The sequence below is a fragment of the Carcharhinus amblyrhynchos genome, chromosome 14 (genome assembly GCF_965287045.1).
Source record: "Carcharhinus amblyrhynchos chromosome 14, sCarAmb.v2.hapA, whole genome shotgun sequence".
In the NCBI taxonomy this organism is placed as follows: domain Eukaryota; kingdom Metazoa; phylum Chordata; class Chondrichthyes; order Carcharhiniformes; family Carcharhinidae; genus Carcharhinus; species Carcharhinus amblyrhynchos.
In genome coordinates this window covers 2244983-2267675 of record NC_137337.1, presented here as the reverse complement: position 1 = coordinate 2267675, position 22693 = coordinate 2244983, and the positions used below count along the sequence as shown (strand labels likewise).

General features: G+C 45.0%; 1 protein-coding gene across 6 annotated transcripts in view; it reads right to left on the bottom strand.

Moving 5' to 3' along the window:
• The window catches only part of LOC145352383 (nesprin-2-like), a 243402-nt gene that overhangs the window by 27842 nt on the left and 192867 nt on the right, over nt 1–22693 (bottom strand). For all 6 annotated transcript variants that reach the window (XM_080202157.1, XM_080202160.1, XM_080202159.1 and 3 more), the window contains 7 exons: nt 14897–15059; nt 13577–13755; nt 11487–11637; nt 9664–9846; nt 8282–8419; nt 4438–4632; nt 3872–4160 (listed from right to left, as the gene is read on the bottom strand). In XM_080202157.1, coding sequence (XP_080058283.1) covers nt 3872–4160; nt 4438–4632; nt 8282–8419; nt 9664–9846; nt 11487–11637; nt 13577–13755; nt 14897–15059 — 1298 coding nt within the window. The remainder of the gene's footprint in view (nt 1–3871; nt 4161–4437; nt 4633–8281; nt 8420–9663; nt 9847–11486; nt 11638–13576; nt 13756–14896; nt 15060–22693) is intronic.

Here is a 22693-nt window from a genome sequence, read left to right as displayed (position 1 = left end):
TGAGGATGTATCTTTGGAATGTCAATGCAATGCTGAGCCAAGTGGGTCAACAATGTCACAGCTTTGATTTCTAGCCTGTTGTGTAGCTGATCACAGGTGGTGTGGGGTTGTAGAGGTGGTGTTGCCTCAGAGCTCCTGGGGACAATATCCAGGTGATTCCTGCTGAAAATTTGAGAGCACGGAGTTTGGGCAAGACTGTGGGGCCTCATGCAGTTGAATAGCTAATGACTCTGTGTCTGGAGAGTGAGGTGATACATTCTTGGCACCAGATCACAGAAAGGGGGAGTATCTATTGGGGGAGAAGGGATTAAGGTTTTCCCAGCGTATTTTGTAAGGCTGGTGCAGTGAGGAATGCAAACAAAATATTTCCCCATAGGTTTGTAAAGACTTGTTCCATCTGTCTGCCTCCCTCGATACCACCTTCACTCTTTCCTCTCTCTCTCTCCCTGACCCTCCCCACACATCCCCCCACTCACTCCCTCTCTATCATCAATGACTCCACACTGAAATGAAACTCTCAGATTAACAACAATTTCAACAGTGACATCGACTGACTCTGGTTCAATGCTGTACAAACACACAGGGAAAGTTGCAGCAGTGATTCCCGAGATCCCTGATAGAACAGCTGGAAGGAGTGAGGAATAATGTGTTTCAATCAGGAACACTGATCCCAACATACAGACACATCCTAACTAGTGACACTGGAAGGGTAAAATTGGGAGAGGTCAAGACTGAGAGGTGTGCCTCAGGGATCAGTGCTGGATCCACTGACATTTGTCATTTATATTAATGATTTGGATGAGAATATAGGAGGCATGGTTAGTAAGTTTGCAGATGATACTAAGATTGGTGGCATAGTGGACAGTAAAGAAAGTTATCTTCAATTGCAACGGGATCTTGATCAATTGGGCCAGTGGGCTGACGAATGGCAGATGGAGTTTAATTTAGACAAATGCAAGGTGATGCATTTTGGTAGATTGAACCAGGGCAGGACTTACTCAGTTAATGGTAGAGCATTGGGGAAAGTTACAGAACAAAGAGATCTCGGGGTACAGGTTCACAGCTCCTTGAAAGTGGAGTCACAGGTGGACAGAGTGGTGAAGAAGGCATTCGGCATGCTTGGTTTCATCGGTCAGGATATTGAATACAGGAGTTGGGACGTCTTGTTGAAGTTGTACAAGACATTGGTGAGGCCACACTTGGAGCACTGTGTGCAATTCTGGTTAGCTGATTATAGAAAGGATATTATTAAACTAGAAGAGGTGCAAAAAAGATTTGCTAGGATGCTACCGGGACTTGATGGATTGAGTTATAAGGAGAGGCTGAATAGACTGGGCCTTTTTTCTGGAGCGTAGGAGGCTGAGGGGTGATCTTATAGAGATCTATAAAATAATGAGGGGCACAGATCAGCTAGATAGTCAATATCTTTTCCTAAAGGTAGGGGAGTCTAAAACTAGAGGGCATAGGTTTAAGGTGAGAGGGGAGAGATGCAAGAGTGTCCAGAGGGGCAATTTTTTCACACAGAGTGGTGAGTGTCTGGAACATGGTAGTAGTAGAGGCGGGTACAATTTTGTCTTTTAAAAAGCATTTAGATAGTTACATGGGTACGATGGGTATAGAAAGATATGGGCCAAATGTGGGCAATTGGAATTAGCTTAGGGGTTTAAAAAAAGGCAGCATGGACAAGTTGGGTCAAAGGGCCTGTTTCCATGCTGTAAACCTCTATGATTCTATCACACTGATAGAGAGGAGAGATGTGAACGCATGACCCAAATTTTCTGAAAGAGGAATCAATCTTTCAGTCCTCTCCCACTCTTGGAAGTATTGTAAACTCTGAGAAGGACAGTGTAGAATTCCAAAAAGATATTGACAATTTGGTGGAGTGGGCAGATAGACAAATGAAATTCAATACAGAGAAGTGTGAGGTGATGCATTTTGGTAGGAATAACACGGAGAAACAATACAAAATAAAGAATAAAATTCTTAAAGGGCTGCAGGAGCAAAGGGAGCTGGGTGTATCTGTGCAGAGATCAAAGGGGACAGGACAAGTGGACAGAACAGTTAATAAAGCACATAGAATTCTGGACTTTATTAATAGAGGCACAGAGTAGAAGAGCAAGGAGGTTATGCTAAACTTATACAAGACATTGGTTAGACCTCAGCTGGAATATTGTGCACAGTTTTGGGTGCCGCACTATCGGAAGGATGTGAACACATTGGAGAGCGTGTAGAAGAGGTTTACAAGAATGGTTCCAGGGATGAGAAACTTCAGTTATGAGGATAGATTGGAGCGGTTGAGACTGTCCTCCTTGGAGAGGAGAAAGTAAAGAGGCATTGGATAGAGATTTTCAAAATCATGAAGGGGGCTGGACGGAGTAACTGGGAGAAACTGTTCACCCTCATAAAAAGATAGAAAATGAGAGGGCATAGGCTTAGTGATTTACAAAAGAAGAAAATGTGACATGGGAAAGAAACTTTCACACAGTGAGTGGTTGGGTGTGGAATGCTCTGCCTCGAAGTGTGGCGAAGGCAGGTTCAATCGAGGCATTCAAGAGGGCATTAGATGATTATTTGAACAGAAACAATGTACAGGGTGTACAGGTGAAAAGGCCGGAGAATGGCACTAAGTCATGCTGCTCATTTGGAGAGCTGCTGCAGGCATGATGGGCTGAATGGCCTCCTTCTGTACCATTACAATTTACTCCTATAGGAGTAAAGCACAACATTGTTATCATCGCTCTCTTATCATGTGACTGTTGGAGTGTTCCCAACAGCAGTTCAGATAAGGTTCACTTGATTGATACCTGGGGTCAGGAGTTACTCTATCAGGAAAGTTGGACAGAGTTTAGAAGATTGAGAGGTGATCTTATACAAGATGCTGAGGGGACAGACAGGGTGGATGCTGAGAGGATGTTTCCCTTTGTGGGAGAGACTAGAATCAGGGGACAGAATTTAAAAATAAGATGGAGGTGAGGAGAACTTGTTTTTCTCAGAGGGTAGCTAGTCTGTGGAACTCTCTTTCCCAGACAGCACTGGAGATAGGGTCATTGGCTATTTTAAGGCTGAGTTAGTCAGATTCTGGCTTGACAAACGAGTGAAAGGGATTCAGGAGGTTGGAAGTAAAGTGGAGTTGATTGCACAATCAGATCAGCCATGATCGTATTGAATGACAGGGTAGGCTCAAAGGGCTGAATGGCCCACTCCTGCTCCTCTTTCCTATGATCCTGTGCCCCAGCTGTCCATCAAGAACTGACCTCAGTCATCAGTAACAATGCCAACTATTACAGAGATGAGTCTTTCCAAGGTCTTCACTGGGGAAGATCATGCCATCATCATTTGAAGAAGAGAACAGGGTGTGTAACCTGTTCAGAATGGGTTAACAGACCTTCCAATTACATTCTAATTTGATGTTAATCATTCAGTAGAAGTCACTGATGTATAAAAGGGCTGCAGGTGGCACTGGGTGTTGAAGGAGAATTGTGTGGGGAGTTAGATCAAAGAAATAAAAAAGTAGTTTATGAAGAAGCTGAACTCTTGTCTCCTTTACTGAACTACAACTGAGAGGCTCAAGCATAACCTGATGATCTGGAGGCGACCTTCCTCCCTCAGCACCAAAAAACAATCACCTCTTTACTTATCCTTTTGTTCTTTGTGGGATCTTGCTCTGAAAAAATATCGCTGTCATGTTTCTCTAAATTGCAAATGTGGTGCCTTATAAAGAGCTTTGAGTTATCCGGAACGTGAGAAAGGATCTCTTACTCGAATATAAGTGTTTTGGGGAGGGAGAGATGCTTGTGGCAGAGACTGAGTGATCCCACAGTTTGTGCACAATGGGTCAGGTAGGGAACATTACCCACTCATTAATCAGTACCTGATAAAGTGCTGAAATACAAGCCATCATCTTCATCTTCATGCGAAGAGGACCCTCCCACATCCACCGTGTGGTCCCACTCTAAGGGGATGGAGTCCACACTGACGGGGGTCACACCACCCGATCTCTCGTGTTGCTGTGCCTCTCCGGACAGGGTGAGATGACACAGAGACTCTTCAGCTGGCAGCTCTGGGCCACCAGCCTTCTCCTGCCAGCTTATACTCTGCAGCTCACTGCCATCCTCTGTGTCAGCGTCCCTGTCAGACAGATCCTTATCCTCGTCAAGCATCTGGAACAATGTCAAGAACACGAGACATTCGATCAAAGCTCAGTCATGATTTACAGAAAGCTACAGGACCAGGGACAACAGACACAGGATGTTCAGCCCACACCTTCACTTATATAGCCTGTCCCTTACCCAGCCTCTACCCAATACATTAACCTCCAGAGTCACAGTTCTGTAGAAAAACTCTGATACCTGATGACAGGTGAGCAACACCCCCTCCTCCCACTCTCTGTTTCAAAGGTCCATGCTCTCATTTGGAGCAGGTTTGAAAGTTCCTCACCGGCTGTTTAGACATGAGCCTCTGGTGGAAGCGTGCGACACGCCCGAACACCTCCTGGCAGTATGCGTGCAGCTCCTCAAGCTCCTCTTCAATGGTGATAGCATCCATGGGCTCAATCTTCTGAATCAGCATCTCACCACAGACAATGAGCTGGTCAATCTTGTTAGTGTTGAGGGTGATCTCCTGCTGAAAGGCCTATGGTGATTCACAAAAGCAAGTTAGTGATGGGAGAGGGTGTACAAGGAGGTTTACCAGAATGGGAGCAGGAATGAGGGACTTCAGCTAATGTGGAGAGACTGGAGAAACTGGGATTGTTCTCCTTAGATCAGGGAAGAATAAGAAGAGATTTAATTGAGCTGGTCAAAATCACAAGGGATTTAATAGAATACATAGGGACAAAGTGTTCCCTCTAATATACAGGTCATTAACTAAAGGAGACATTGTCACAGACACACACACACACACACACACACACACACACACACACACACACACACACACACACACACACACACACACCTGCTAAACACACCTAAAAATCTGATTCCACCACATTTTCAGATTCTTTTAAACAGTTACATGCTTGGAGAGGATTAATTTGCAGGATTATGGGGAAAGAACAGGGGCGTATGAATAAAATGGACAGTTTTTTTAACGAAAAGGTGAGAAAAGTGGACCAGGGAATTTTAAACTGTTTCCTAACATCTACTGGAGGAAATCACTAGAGTTTATAGTTATTCTTTCTGGTTGTATCACAGCTTGGTATGGGCTCCTGCTCTGCCCAAGATTGCAAGAAACCACAAAAGGTCGTGAATGTAGCCCAATCCATCACACAAACCAGCTTCCCATTTATTGATCCTGTCTACACTTCCTGCTGCCTCGGTAAAGCAGCCAGCATAATTAAGGACCCAAGGCACCCCGGACATTCTCACTTCCACCTTCTTCCATCAGGAAAATGATACAAAAGTCTGAGGTCACATACCAACCAACTCAATGCAAGATAGGTCCATTCAAAAGTCTGACAGCAGCAGGGAAGAAGCTGTTCTTGAGTTGATTTTTCTCTGCACCCTAGCTATGACTGTAACACTACATTCTACACCCTCTCCTTTCCTTCTCTATGAATGGAATGCTTTGTATGGCACACAAGAAACAATACTTTTCACTGTATGTTAATACATGTGACAATAATGAATCAAATCAACAATACTGTCACTAGACAACTTGACCATTTTCAGGTGACTGAGGGAGCCAGCATTGATTTATAAAGAGTAGGTTACACCCCTTGTGAAGAGGTGACAAAGTAGTGCATAGGAGAGTCTGTGATGATGTTATTCATACGGATTTCCAGAAGGCATTTGATAACTTCCACGATAAGAGACTGTTAGCTGAAGATGAAACTCACAGAATTGAAGGCAAATGTTTGACCAGCTAGGAAACTGTCTGAGCCGTGGGAGACAGGGAATGGAGAATATGGGCAGGTATTCTCAACGTGATGATGGGACGAGAGGGGAGAGCTGACTGGTGGTGATTTGAGAATCACCACATGGTGATCAAATCTAAAAATCTACTGAAATACTGGTCTTTAGAGGATGAGAACATAAGGAGGTAGAAGTTATGTTTCAGCCACAAAAAGCCCTGTTAAACCACACCTGGAGTCACTGCATTCCAACTCTGGGTAGCATGCCTTAGGTTAATATACTGGCCCTGGAGACAGTAAAGCCTGGATTTCTCTGAATGAAACCCAGTCTCCAAAGGTTAAATTCTCAAGTGAGATTCAGAACATTAAGGGATGATTTGATCAAAGTTTTCACAATATTAAAGGGACAGAAAGGGTAAATAGAGAGGAATGATTCACATTGCTCGAGGAGTCTAGGACTAGGGGACAGAGTCTAAGGATTGGAGCCAATTCTTGCAGGAGTGAGATTAGGAAACATGTGCACACAGAGGATGGGAGATGTTTGGAACTCTCTCCCACAAAACAGCAATTGGTGCGAGATCAATTATTAATTGTAATCTGAGATTTTTGTCAGCCAGAGTTATTAAAGGATTTGAGAAAAAGGTACAGGAATTTGGTCACTAATCAACCATGCTTTCATCAAACAGCAGAACCAACTCAAAGGGCTGAATGGCCTTGTGTTGTTTTTATGTCCTATCTGCCCAGCCAGCACAGGCACACTGGGCTGAATGAGCATAAGACTAGAAGCAGGGGTATGCCATCTGGCCCCTCGAGCCTGCTCCGCCATTCAATAAGATCATGGCTGATCTTTTCATGGACTCAGCTCCACTTACCCGCCTGCTCACCATAACCCTTAATTCCTTTACTGTTCAAAAGTTTATCTATCCTTGCCTTAAAAACATTCAATGAGGGAGCCTCAACTGCTTCACTGGACAGGGAATTCCACAGATTCACAACCCTTTGTGTGAAAATGTTCCTCCTCAACTCAGTCCTAAAACTGCTTCCCCTTATTTTGAGGCTATGCCCCCTAGTTTCACCTGCCAGTGGAAACAATTTCCCTGCTTCTATCTTATTTATTCCCTTCATAATCTTATATGTTTCTATAAGATCTCCCCTCATTCTTCTGAATTCCAATGAGTATAGCCCCAATCTACTCAGTCTCTTCTCATAAGTCAACCCTCTCAACTCCGGAATGGCCTCCTCTATGCTGTAATATTCCATGATCCCAATGAAAGGCCAAACGGATTAACACTGAAGAGCTAAAGATGAAAAAAGGATGATTCAGATATACAGCACAGTAACAGGCCATTCAGTCCAACCACTCCATGCTGGTATTCATGCTCCACTCGAGCTCCCTCCCATCTTTTCTCATATACATTCACCATTGTAACCCTCTAGTCCACTCCTCTCTCAAACACATCTCTTAAATACATTCCATACCTTAAATATTACAATCTCTGGTCAGCCAAGGTTCACTGCCACAGGTACTAACTTACAAAATCAAAAAAAATCTAAAACAGTATTAATTTCATTACATTACACTATTCATTTTGACCACTCTCTGTGGGAGTGGGTTCCATATTCTCATCACTCTCTGAGTTAAAGAGTTTCTCCTGAATTCCTCATTGGATTTCATGGTGACTATCATATTTGATCATCACTAGATATATCCCACAAGAGGAAATCTTTTCTCTGCACCCGCTCTATCAAACGCTTCCAGAGTTTTAAAGACTTCTATTAGATCATCCTTCATCTTTCTTTTTCCAAGAGAAAAGAGATCCAACCTGTCAATGCTTTCCTGATCGGTGTACCTGCACTGCTGTGGTACATCCTTGTTAATCTTCTCTGCACCTGACCACAGCCTTTACACCTTTTAGTAATGTGGAGACTAGAGCTCTAAGTGTGATCAAACCAAGGTTCAATACAGGTCGGTACAGTGGCACAGTGGTTAGCATCACTGCCTCACAGTGCCTAGCATCGCTGCCTCACAGTGCCAGGGATCCGGGTTCAATTTCAGCTTTGGATCACTATCTGTATGGAGTTTGCACGTTCTCCCTGTGTCTGCGTGGGTTACCTCCGGGTGCTCTGGTGTCCTCCCACAGTCCAAAAGACTGATTGGGGTGCATTGGCCAAGCTAAATTCTCGGTGTACCCAAACAGGCGCTGGAGTGTGGCGACTAGGGGATTTTCATAGTAACTTCATTGCAGTGTTAATGTAAGTCTACTAATGACACTAATTAATAAACTTTTGAAAAAAGGGTTTAGTAGATTTTCCCATTATTTTCAAATTTGAATAGTGTTTATTTAACACCAACTCATCACCTGATGAGTTACATTAAAATCCAGGGTGACCTAAATAAATGGAGTCCCTGATTCAAACAACACTTACATTCAGCTGCCGCACTTTGTCTTCAATGTCACTCTCGGAGAAATGTTCCACGTTGGTGAGCTGGAGGTCCATCTCCGTGAGCCACACCAGGATACCCTCCCGGCAACTTTCAAACTCTTCCCTCTGATTGGTGAAATACTGTGGAAATATGAATGGAGTGAGAGAGAGAGAGAGAGAGGAATGGTTTCAGGGTTGAAATAAAAGTGCTGGAAAACCTCAGCAGATCCAGAGCGTCGGTGGAGAGAGAAACAGAGATAATCTTTCGAGTCCAACATGACCCTTCTTTGGAACTTATTGGAGAGAGAGTCATATAGACTCGAAACATGAACTGTGTCTCTCTGCACAGCTACTGACAGAGCTGCAGAGTATTTCCAGCACTTGCCGTGTTTTAATGCTTTCACAATTGCCAGTCATTGTGACTTTGGGTCAGGAATTTCTGAGGGAGACTGAAGTCCCACCACCAAGAAGACCCATCCATGTTCCGGGTGCCTGGCAGCATCTGAGAGTGATACGGTGCCACTGGCAGCTCATCGACAGCAGTTGCTGTGGGATTTGTCTAACAGAGGACGTGTTCCCATACACTCACCCACCACCCCAATGCTGAATAGATGGATTTTGGGGAGGATGCTGGGACCAAGCAGGTGAGTGAGAAGCAGCCATTAACTGGGCCATCTGCCCACTGCCAGTAAGAGTGTCATGGCAGCAGTGGAAAGAGGGAAAGTCCCCATGCCTTCCTTCAGCCTCCTGACATCCTCCCATCTCCCAGCCTGATACCAATATGCTGGGAAAATTAAGCCCATTGTGACGTGTGGAGGTTAGGCTGATTCCCAGTGTAGACCAGGTGCCATTTCCACAAGGATATCCTTGGGATATTACATGCAATTTTACACCCATCCATGCACTCATTTTGCCAATCTCTGCAGCGAATTCCTGAACCCAAAAATGGGCGTAAAGAGTTGGGGCCGAGGGACAACTGAACTCATATCAGATACTCTCCAAGGAGGAAGATTAATTCCTTCTAATCAGCTTCCACGTACAAAGATAAGCTGCAGGAGGGGAAAATATTCAATTTTTAAAGTGACTGCTACCATCCAAATCCCATTGGATGAATCAGAAAATAGAGAGGGAGTGTCTGTGGGACAGAGGCGTGTATAATCAGCAAGAAGACTCACTCCCCAGATTGCTTCCAAATTTCATAGTGGGAATTTGCTTTATGTCCTTAATACTCCTGCCTCTAGAGATCTAAAACATAATACATCCCTGACGGTGTGCATGTGGAATAAGGCTAAAGGGGCTGAATGGCCTCATTCTGTAGGGTAAGATTCTGTTGCTATGTAAATGCTGTAAAGTGTTGTTGCCCCCATTGATGGTGGCGTGGTTACCTTGAGCCTGCGTAAGATGGCAGCGATGCGTTTCTGTAGGCTGTCCCACCGCTGGTTTCCTTCATGCACCATCTGTTTGAGGCGGCTGGAAGAGTCAGTGCGGTTCTCTCTCGCTAATCGCCTGTACTGCTTATTGATCAGTTCCAGCTGTGTCAGGCTCTCGTGAATCTGTCTCTGGAAAGTCTGTGGCCAAACATCAAATATAGAGTCATTAGGCTCAGAAAGATAGTTCCAATGTGTCTGTGTTAGCCCTTTGAATGGGCTAGTCAGTTAGCCCCTCTGTAACCGCCATAACTCTGCTTATTTTTATATCTATCCTTGTCCCCTTTTGAGAGTTCCTGATGAATCTAGTTCCACTGTCCTTTCACACAGCACCTTCCAGATCACAACAACTCGCTGCATTAAAAATATTTCTCTCCTTTTCATCTTCAGTTCTTTTGCCAAGTATCTTCAACCTGTGTCCTCTGGATAGAAACATAGAAACTGGAAGCAGGAGAAGGCCATTTGTCCCTTCGAGCTTGTTCCACCATTCATTCTGATCATGGCTGATCATCAAATTCAAAATCCTGATTTCCCCACCCCCTCACCCCATATCCCTTTAGCCCCAAGAGCTATATCTAATTTCTTCTTGAAATTACAAAACATTTTGGCCTCAACTACTTTCTGTGGGAGTGAATTCCACACATTCACCACCCTCTGGGTGAAGAAATTTCTCCTCACCTCAGTTCTAAAAGGTTTACTCCTTACCCTCAAAACTATAACCCCTAGTTCTGGACTCCCCACCATTGGGAACATTTTTTCTGAATTTACCCTGTCCAGTCTTGTTAGAGTTTTATAAGTTTCCATGAGATCCCCTCTCAGTCTTCTAAACTCCAGTGAATATAATCCTAACCGACTTAGTCTCTCCTCATATGACAGACCTGCCATCCCAGGAATCAGTCTGGTAAACCTTCATTGTACTCCCTCTATAGCAAGGACATCCTTCCTCAGGTAAAGATACCAAAATTGCACACAATACTCCAGGTGTGGCCTCACCAATGCCCTGTACAATTGCAGCAAAACATCCCTGTTCCTGTACTCAAATCCTCTTGCTATGAACGCTAACATACCATTTGCCTTCTTTACTGCCTGCTGTATCTGCGCGCTTACTTTCAGTGACTGATGCACGAGGACTCCAAGATCTCGCTGAGTATCTGCCTCTCTCAATTTACACCCATTCAAATAATAATCTGTCTTTCCACTGGATATCCGACCCTCCTGTGCTGGGAACACTTTCTCCTTATTTATTCCATCCAAACCTGTCAATCAAATCTTTTCCTAAACCTCTCTGGCCCAGGGAAAACAATCCCAATATCCTCCAGTCTCCATACAGAATTGTCATCCTGATACCTTCGGAATAAATCAGATCCACCCACACCACCAGCATCCCCCTGCACCCACACACAGACCCCACATCCAGCACAGACCCACCCCCCGCACGGAGCCACCCGCACCCACACACAGACCCCACATCCAGCACAGACCCACCCCCCACACGGAGCCACCCGCACCCACACACAGACCCTATACCAGCACAGATCCCCCCTCCGCACCCAGTAGACACTCCACCACTCCCCCGCACCCAGCACGGACCCATCCACCCTCCCTCACCCAGTACAGACCCATCCACCCTCCCACACCCAGCACAGACCCACCCGCACCCCCCACCCACAGACCCCACAACCATCACCGACCCTCGCCACACCCAACACTGATTCACCACACCCACCCACAGACCCCTGCCTTGTCCCCCCGCCCCCACACCCAGCTCAAACCCAAATCACCTCAAATTTTTTCAGCTCCTCCTTGGCGAGGGAGTACAGGACCTGGGAGGAGTTGGGTTGAGCTGCAGTCCGCTCTGCCCCGTTCAACCAATCCTCGAAGCGCGAGTAGTCATCTAGAAACTTCTGCCAGAGTCTCCACGTCTCCTCGATCCTGTGATGTCAAAGAAAGCACTTCCAAGTTATGACACGGTGTCGATCACCAGCCCCATTTCCGTTCAGTGTGCGCCATCACCAGTCCCGTTACCACACGATGCAGACTATCACCGGTCTCATACCGTGCGGCTGCAGCGATTGTCTCTCCCGTTACTACAGAGTGGGACTGAGCTGTCTAAAATGGTTATAGGAGTTGAGAGTATCAATTGAGAGAAACTATTTCCTCTGGTGGTTAGGGGTTGGAGCAAAACCTTAAAGTGAAGCCAGGCTGTTTGGCTGTGATGTCAGCACAACTTCAACAAAGAAGCGTGGAAATCTGGAATTCCTTCCTCTCACCCACCAAAAAAAGTCCGTAGAGTCTGGGGGATAATGGAGAATTTTCTGGCCGGGATCACTCAAGATAAGAACATAAGAGCTAGGAGCAGGAGTAGGCCATCTGGCCCCTTGAGCCTGCCCCGCCATTCAATAAGATCATGGCTGATCTTTTCATGGACTCAGCTCCACTTACCCACCTGCTCACCATAACCCTTAATTCCTTTACTGCTCAAAAATTTATCTATCCTTGCCTTAAAAACATTCAATGAGGGAGCCTCAACTGCTTCACTGGGCAGGGAATTCCACACATTCACAACCCTTAGTGTGAAGAAGTTCCTCCTCAACTCAGTCCTAAAACTGCACAAGATTCCTGCACAAGGGCACCCAGGTCCCTCTGCACAGCAGCATGCTGCAATTTTTTACCATGTAAATAATAGTCCATTTTGCTGTTATTTCTACCAAAATGGATGACCTCACATTTACCAACATTGTACTCCATCTGCCAGACCCTCACCCACTCACTTAAATTATCTATATCCCTTTGCAGACTTTCAGCATCCTCTGCACTTTGCTCTTCCACCCATCTTAGTGTCATCTGTGAATTTTGACACATTACACATGGTCCCCAACTCCAAATCATCTATGTAAATCATAAACATAAGAACATAAGAAATAGGAGCAGGAGTAGGCCATCTAGCCCTTCGAGCCTGCCCCGCCATTCAATAAGATCATGGCTGATCTGTCGTGGCTCAGTTCCACTTTCCGGCCCTCTCCCCATAACCCTTAATCCCCTCTCTTATCAAAAACCCATCAACCCGCGTCTTAAAAATATTTAGCGAGGCAGCCTCCACCACTTCAACGGGCAGAGAATTCCAGAGATTCACCACCCTTTGAGTGAAGAAGTTCCTCCTCAACTCTGTTCTAAACCGCGCCCCCCCTTTATCAATTGCAGTCCCAACATCGATCCCTGAGGCACACCACTAGTCACTGATCGCCAACCAGAAAAACACCCACTTATCCCACTCTTTGCTTTCTGTTAGTTAACCAATCCTCTATCCATGCTAATATATTACCCGTAACACTGTGCACCTTTATATTATGTAGCAGTCTTTGGTGCGGCACCTTGTCAAATACCTTCTGGAAATCCAGATACACCACATCCACAGGTTCCCATTGTCCACTGCACATGTAATGTGTCTTACCAATGGGACAATTTATATCCAAACGCTGAGTATCTCACACAGCCAATCTAAGGGGCAGCTCCAATTCAATCACCTTGTTGTGGGTGTGGAGTCACGCATACCCAGGCTGAGTAAGGATGGAAGGTTTCTCTCCTGAAAGGGCTACTGAACCCATTGGGTCTTAACCACAATCTAACAGCCCAGTGTTTTCTTGTAACACATTTCTTATCTCAGTTCAAACTCTCAAACCTGCGACAGTGGACTTCAATCTCACATGCTCTGGATATTTAGGCAGAGGAGGCAAGTGGGATGGCCATTCAGCCAGGGGACTGTCAGTAACCTCATGGTGGCCCTCAAGGTGGGGCAGAGGGAGCGCTGTTCCCGAAACGGTGCCCAACGCTACCCCAGCTCTCTGCCCAACAAAGATCAACTCCAACGTACTTCATTCGGCGCTCCACCGACATGGCACAGATGTTGCGCCACCGGTGGTCCAGGCTCCGTGTGGTCTGCTGGATGGAGTCGCATTCCGTCTCAGTGTCGGTGTCGAGCAGGAGACTATCACACAGGTTCAGCACTGAGTTCACCCCCACACTGTGCTGCTCAATATCTCTCTGCAGCTCCTGTAACAAGAGGACAAAGGTCATCCAACACACACAAACTCTCCAACATACACACAGACACACAAAGCACACTCTCTAACACACAAAAAACATACTAACACACAAAAGCAAAAAGGGAGGAGACGGACTGATGGAGGGACGGAGCTAAAAGCGGACAGATAGATGTAGAGAGCATGCAAAAGGTAGTGAGACAGAGTGAACGAAAGGGAGGCAGACAGGAGGAGGATCGAGTGACATTAATTATTGATGGCTGGTTTTAATTTTGGACCCAAGACACCAATTGAAGAGAGGGAGAGAGAGAGACAGAGAGAGACAGACAGACAGACAGAGAGAGACACACAGAGAGGGAGAGAGAGAGACACACACACACACACACAGAAAAAGAGCGAAAGACAGGGAGAGAGACATAGAGAGAGAGACACACATACAGAGACACACACACACAGAGTCACAGAGACAGAGAGAGACAGAGAGAGAGACACACACAGTGACAGAGAGAGAGACAGAGAGAGAGAGAGAGACAGAGACAAAGAGAGAGAGAGAGACAGAGACAAAGAGAGAGAGACAGAGAGATAGGGAGAGAGAGCGAAAGAAAATCGTACCATTATGGTATTATTGTTTCTACAGTACACCTTGGGTACCCAGCCTGAGAGACAGTGCTGACCAATGTGCCCAGTAACCTGTGTCCACTCCCCATGGACAGAGGGGATTGGGGGGAGGGGAATGGCCACATCCGACCCTACCTGTTCCTCATTGTGAGGACTGTACACCGCTTCAGCATCACAGAAAATTCAGCAACATTCACCAGCTGTATCACTTCGCTATTCACCTGGACACACCGCAGCAGGAATCCATTGGAGGGTCTCTAGGAGCGGGAGCCCCTTACTAAACCCCTCCCCAATGTATTGGATCAGCACCTGGAGTGGAAGCAGCGTCAGGGGAGCAGCTCAGTACACAGCTCCTCATAAACCCCCTTCTCCCCAAACACTGCCCCATTTCCATCCTCTCCTCTCCTCCCATTCACAGATTGGAAATGATTTAGGGATTCTTTCCCCAGTTTGGTAGGGGTGGGGTAGGCTCAATGTATTGTCGAATTGGCTCAAGGGGCTGAATGGCCTCCTCCTGCTCCCAAACCACTCACCTGCTGCTCTGCAAGTTTCTTCTCAATTTCCTGATCATCACAGATATTGTAAACAACAGGCTTGGAGAGCTCCGACTCGATGCGAGAGAGCCAGGTACGCAGGCTGCTCATCTCCTTGTCCAGATACTGCACGGAACCCAGTGTACCTTTCAGTTTCTTCACTCTGAGATCAGGGAAAAGGAGATTTAATGGCAGCAATTGCGAGGAACGTGATTCCCTCTCACTCCATGGATTCAGGTAGGGTAGTGGGAGAGAGGCTTGTCATTGGCCTGGATCCTATACAAACTTGCAGCACAAGGCCATTTGGCCCATCATGTCAATGCATCAAAGAGCCATCCAATGAATCCTTCTCCTGCTCTTTCCCCCTCACCCTGAAAATTTCTCCTTTTTAATTATTTCTCCAATTACCCTTTTGAGAGTTCCTGTTGAATCTGCTTCCATCATCCTTTCAGGCACCACCTTCCAGATCACAGCAACTCACTGTATAAAAAATATTTCCCCACAATCTCCCACTGTTTGTTAAAGCCTGTATTCACCAGTTACCAACACTTAAGTAGAGAAGGATTGGAGCTTGGGTAGGTCATTCAGCCCCTCAATCCTGCTCCACCATTCAATAATATCATGGCTGATCTCACCCTGCCATACTACCTCCATACCATTTCTCCTTATTTAACCTATCAGAACCACCCCCGATTTTGATGCCTCAATTAAATCTCCCTTCACCATCTCTATTTGAAGAGAACAATCACAATCTCTCCACAAAAGTGAAGTCCCATTTGCTTAGTTTCATTCAGATAAATCTCCACTGTATCCTCTTCATGACCTCCTCCTTAAAGTGCTATGCCCAGAATTGGACACAGTATGCTAGCTGAGGTAACAGAGACATGATCCTCACTCTGTGTGAGCACACAGGTACTCAGAGTGGATACTGATCAGCAGTGTGAACCCTGGCTAAGCTATCATCTTCCCTGTCACCCCAAGCCAGTGACACTGAGGCCAACTGGAACACCTGTTGAGAGTAGCTGACCAGGGTTTATCTTGTTGGACCCAGTATAACACCGGGTATGAGTACTTTACCCAGAACTGACTTGACCTGTCTGAAGTATCACTGCTGTGATGGTTGTATTGGCACGCCATGTTAAACCCATTCACTAATAAAGGGTTAATCATTGCTTCCTGAATAAAGTCAGCTGTGGTTCAGAGGGCATCTGTAAGCCTACTTGTAACACTAATAAACTCTGGGTCAGGGGGCTGTGGGTTCAAGCCTCACTCCAAAGGTATGAGCACAAAACCCAAAGCAGCAGAGTACTGATGGAACGCTGCATGTGGGGAGGTTGTCTATTGGGTGTTAAACCGTAGGCTCAGTCTGCCCTTCAGTTAAACAGAAAAGATCCAACAACACTATTTCAGAGTAGGGGGTTTCTGGCAATATTTATCCCTCAGTGCAGGCCAACCCCTCCCATGCTTACACAGTCTAACCTATTTTCCCACATCTGACAGCTGGCAATTTATAAATCCTCCCCCCCTCCCTCAGCATCCCTGTGACCACACAGATTCACACAGTCACTGCCTCAGTGTTAGCAAATCATTCCTTTCAACATTACCGACCCAGCAGAACAGCAAGGTTCATCCACAAATTAACTTCCTGTCTGGAGCACGAGTCAATCTGACAACAAATCAAAGAAAAATAATACAGATCACACCGCAGTTCATTCCTGGAGATACTCGCAGGTCCCTCCCCTACTCCACACGTCCTGGTATATTGACGATTGCTCGATCTGGAATCCTCCACCCAGAAATGACCTTTCCAATCGATGCTTTCATCAGCAAACAGACTCAGCCCCGGAGCAGCAGGGACAATGACAGTCAAATCAGTCTGCTCACATCCTCCACTCAGCAGCGTCTGATATCTGTGTGCATGTAGTAAACACACACACACACACATACAAATACAAGCAAACACACATGCAGACACACACAATACACTACATCTGAATTGCAATTAAATCTCTGTTGAATGAACTGATCGGCTACTGGCAACATGAAGCAATGTTGGAACAGGAACACAAAGCTTACTGTTAACACACGATCCACAGCTTCACTCTGGGCACTAGACTCAGACAGAACCAGCGTTCAGGGAGCTACCTGCCTGAGGAATCAGCACTGGCCTGCATTTCCAAGGTGAGTGAAAGAGGAGAGGGAGGCCTCACCAGCAATAAAGGCTCTACCCTATAATATACGTACACACATGCAACACTGCACAAGGCAAATGATTCTCCCCCCAACCCCCACTCTTTCCCCTCCCCCTGAGCAGACTGCACCATCCCACCAACACCCCCCCCCCCCCACCCCCCACCCCCTATCAGGTTTCACTGGAATTTCAAAGGGTACCAGATCCCAATTGTCACAGTAACTGTGATGGGAGTCTCCAAATCACCTACAGGGACACTTGTAAACAGACCGATGAGAGGCAGTCGCGGATGACCAGGACAATGAATATATTTGATTGGCAGCATGCAGAGACTGGGCCCCAGCTTAAACCAGTTCTAAAAGCAAACAGCTGATCCCAGCAACTGTCAGTCACGCGTCTCCGCACAAAGTAACACAATTCCTCTCCATCAGTACACACAACACATTCCCCAGAGAAAAGTCACACACGCGTAGTCTGTGTCTCAACACAATAATACCGCAGACCTGGGAGGCCATTCAGCCCTTCGAGCCTGTGTCGATCCTTTGAATGATAAATCAAATTGGTCTCTCCTGGCCCTGTAAACTTCCTCTTTTAGGTAGAAAATTTCAGATCACTCACTGTGTAATTTCTGAAAAGGTTTCCTCCAGTCACCTCTGCTTCTTTCTGGTCATCAGCATAAATCTGTCTCCTCAGCTGACTGAGTCTTCTAGTTCTGGCTTAGTTTTTCCATCAAAACCTCTCATCATTTTGAACACCATGATTATCTCCTCTTAATCTTCACACTTATTCCAAGGAGAACAGCCCTGCTCTCTCCACATCAGAGATCCATTATCGTCCGAGTAAATCTCCCCAGGACCCTCTCCAGAATGTGGGGGCCAGAATTGGACACAATACTCCAACTGAAACCCAATCTTTTGATTTGATTTGATTTATTGTTACATGTATTAACATACAGTGAAAATAATCGTTTCTTCTGCTATACAGACAAAGCATACTGTTCATAAAGAAGAAAAGGAGAGAGTGCAGAATGTAGTGTTACAGTCATAGCGACAGTGTAGAGAAAGATCAACTTAATGCAAGATAAGTCCATTCAAAAGTCTGATATCAGCAGAGAAGAAGCTGTTCTTGAGTCTTATTTATAATATTATTTTTATTTGTAAAAGGTTTGATATTTCCTTGCCTCCATGGTCTTTCAGATGAGAAATTTAGCCATGGCTCTGTCTCAGCTGGATCATTTTTGTTCCTGATTATTGTCTCTATAAGCATCTTCATCACTGATGTTAGCCTGACTGCTCTGGAGTTGTTGGGTTTAAGCTCCACTCTGAGCACAGTAACTCCTCTTTCCCAAGTTTATTCTATCAGTACTGCCCCCTCCTTTACTATTACATTGACAGCAGCCCTGTCTCTAGTGAAGATTCTCATTTAATACCTTGATCCCTTGACCATGTGTGCTGCCTCCACAAAAGTATATTTTGTGGTCCCTAATCAGTCCCACTCTTCCTTTAAACCTCTTTTCTCTGACTATCTAGAATTTTCTTCTATGTTATCAGCTAATCTTTCCTTTTTGATTCACGTCCCTCTCAGACCTCCCTGGTATTTTCTGTATTGTAGTCAGAACCTAATGAGTGAGGACCTCCTTTTCCTGTCTAACGATAATTCTGATATCTTTAGTCAATCCGGGAGCTCCAGTTTAGCTGCACCTTTCCCTCCTTGTGGAAACGTGTATACTCTTCACTATCTGGAAGATTCCCATTGTTCAATTTCTATTTTGTTCTCCATTTTTTGATTCCTATCCGCCTGGGCAAAGAGCATTTTCAGCTCAATGAAATTAGCTCTCTCCAGTTAAATATTTTTCTGCTTCTTTACACCATATCACTAATTCTGATCAGATTATGACCATTGTTCCCCAAATCCCCTCCCACTAAAACCTACTGCACTCTCCCGTCATTCTTCAGCACTCAGTGCAACACTCCTGAGCGTGGGTACAGACTGATCAAGAAACTTCTCTTTTATACATTTCAGAATTCCTCCTTTTCTTTGGCCTTTACACTGTTACTATCCCAATCTATGGTTGGAATAACTGAAGTCCCAGATTCATTCAGATGGATTCTAGCCTCAATGCCGATGGCAGGCATGGTAGCACAGTGGTTAGCACTGTTGTTTCACAGCACCTGGGTTCAATTCCCGGCTTGGGTCACTGTCTGTGCACAGTCTGCACATTCTCCCCGTGTCTGTCTGGGTTTCCTCTGGATGCTCTGGTTTCCTCCCACAGTCTGAAAGACATGCTGGCTAGGTGCATAGGCCATGCTAAATTCCCCTTCTGTGTACCCGAACAGGTGCCGGAGTGTGGTGGACTAGGGGATTTTCACAGTAATTTCATTGCAGTGTTAATGTAAGCCGACTTGTGACACTAATAAATAAACTTTAAAACACTCAGCTGAAACTCTGTAAAAGCTGTTCACAGGCTGTGAGATGCTTGTGTTTGTCTTGAGGCAGTGATGATGCAGACAGCTCCATAGTGAGAGACTCTGGGACATTCCTGTCTCCAACAATGGGGACTTGGAGGGCAGGTGCTGAAGGCAACAGATGTCTCATTGGAAAAGCTGCTGGCTTAACCCAGTAAAAAGGATTAGCGTGCGGTCTGTCAGGCACTCCCCTGATCATCTGTTAGCATTCAGAGTGTGTCACTGGGCCCCTCCCTCTGCCGGTCCTTGAGCTATTTACTAACCACACCACATGGGAATCAGCGTCACAGTGCAGAGGGACATATGGAACAAGGGCACACACTAGTTACTCACTGGGATTAGAGTTAAATCCAGTTCTCAGCTAATAGTGGAGGAGTCCAGAATAGGTCAGGATATATTCGGCCTCTAATACCAGAGTTAGTTTAAAATATAATAATAGAATTCTGTGGGAGAGATTTCATTAAATAAGTGAATAATGTTATCCAAGAGACATTTCAAAGTACAAAGAACTCATCCCTTTTCTATTTAAATGTATTCACTCCAAATTATATACTCATTCTCTTCAAAAACAAAATTAATATTCCAACAGATAAATACACAGGAGTCAAAATAAAAGGAAAAATCTTGTATTTATAACGATCTCTACTCCCTCAGCACTGACCCCCTGACAGTGCGGCACTCCCTCAGCACTGACCCTCTGACAGTGCGGCACTCCCTCAGCACTGACCCTCTGAGTTTGAATTGTTAATATAAACTGTGAGCAGCAGTGATCCCAGTACTGATCCTTGCAGAACACAGCTTCCCACCGCTCTGAATAACTTCTCCTTACAGCCACTCTGTCATTTATATCTTGAATTTCACTGACAATCCATTCCGCCACTTTCCCCCTCACTACACACACTTTCACCTTATTGATTGGTCTGTTGTGGGAGACCTTACCCAAGGCCTTTTGAAAATCCAGATAAATTACATCTACTACTTTATCATCGTCTACTCTCACTGTCACCTCCTCAAATAATTCGATAAGATAGTCAAGGAAGATTTTCCCTTTTGAAACCTACGCTGAGTATTCATTGCTGTATTTCTAATTTCCAGCTGTTCTTCTGTCTCCCCTTTCGTGAGGATTCTATTACTTTTCCTGTTCTGATGTTAAGCGTCTGGTCCAGAATTCCCTGGACAGATTCTGTCCACCTTCCTAAAGTAGGAATTACTGAGCTATCTGGTTGATGCTATGGTAATATTAGACAGAAGTAGCAACATCTCAGCTATCTCTTCCCCCAATTTGTTTAAAATATATTGACGCAACCCACCCAGAGTAGAGCTTTGCCCTCTTTGTTTAGTTTGTTGAATACATCGTTTGTTTTAAATTTTAAAAGCACTTGTGCATCATTCATCATGTCTACCTGTTCGCTCTCCTGGTTAAAAATACCAAAGCAAAAAATTAATATTTTTGCCAACTCTGGATTGTTATCTGTGGAATTATCGTAAGGACATAAGAATTAGGAGCAGAAGTAGGCCATTTGGCCCCTCCCATCATTCAATAAGATCATGGCTGATCTGACTGGGGCCTTAACTTCACTTGTCTGCCTGTCCCTTGTCAATCAAAACTCTGTCTAACCCAGCCTGGAATATATTCAATGACTCAGTCCCCACTACTCTCTGGGGAGAGAATTCCAGAGATTAACAATCCTTGGAGGAGAAACGGGAGAGCCCTCGTGCAGGATTTACCCTATGTAACCCCGTCACGACAGGAAGTGGCCTGCCATTGGCCATTAAAACAGAGTTTCCTGTTGAAGGCACTTCTTGTTGCCGGGAGACCCCGGGGGTGCGCCATCGACAAGACCGAATGATCCCATCAGTGTGAACAACTGGAAAGTTCTATCAAACTGTGTCACTTTGTTCGAGATTTCCCCACAAGGAGAAAAGAATCTCTCAGCGTTCCATTATGTCCAATCCACTCAGAACCTTACGGTTCAATAAGATCTCCTCACATTCTTCTAAAGGCCAGTGACAAAGTCTAATCTGGTCAACCTTTCCTGATCAGACAGATCAGCAATGTCGCCTGGTAAACATTCTCTGAAAAGTCTCCAGTGCAAACATATCCCTTATTAAAAAGGAGGCCCAAACTGAACACAATCCTTCAGGTGCGGTCTCAACAATACCTGGTACAGTTAGAACCAGGCTCCCCATTCCAAATGCCTTTCTAATTACTCGCTGTCTCTGCATGCTAACATTTTGTGATTCATGTACAAGGACATCCAGTTCCTTCTGTACTGCAGCATTCAGTAATGTCTCTTGGTTTCACTATGTTTTACTTTATTCACCCTGCCAAACTGAATAATCTCACTCTTTCCCACATCATTCTCCACTGCCAATTTTTGCCCAATCAGTTAAACTGCCTCCTGTTCACAGACTCTTTCCAGTCTATCTTTCCATAAGCAGTGAGTTTGGCTACAATACAGTCTGTCCTTTCATCCAAGTCAGTAACATAGATATCATAAACTGTTACCCCCAAGCATTGATCCCTGTGATATTCCATTCATTACAGTTTGCCAACCCAAAAATGACCCATTCATGCTGAGATTATGTTTTCTGTTGGTTAGCCAATCCTCTAACCATGCTAATATATGACTTCCAGCATTATGAGCTCTTATATTCTGCACTGGCCTTTTAAAGGGCACTTCATCCAATAGTGTTTGGAAATCTAACTTCATTATATCTACTGGTTTGCTTTTGCCCAGTCTGCTTGTTAGTTCCTAAAAGAATTCTAATAAATTTGTGGGAATAGAGATTCCTGCTGTTGAAGAATTGATGGACAGACATTATTGGCATTCTTGTGAACAGCCCAGAGCAGCAAACGACAAAAAACTTTAACAGTCTGTTCTTTTTTCAGCAATAATCTGATAAGTTTGTCAAACACAGTTTCCCTTTCCTGATTATCCTTTAATAGTCTTATTTACATCATCGTATCCCTTTTAATTGATGTGCTTGTGAAATATTTTAACATTTTTAAGTTCCTTAGTAACTTAATTTCATAATTCCTCGTTGCCTTTTAGTTTACTTCTCTCTTGATCTCTTCCTATTCTCCTAGCCTGCTCTCTGCTCAATGTTTGCCTCTTTTCTAACCATTAATTGTCCCCT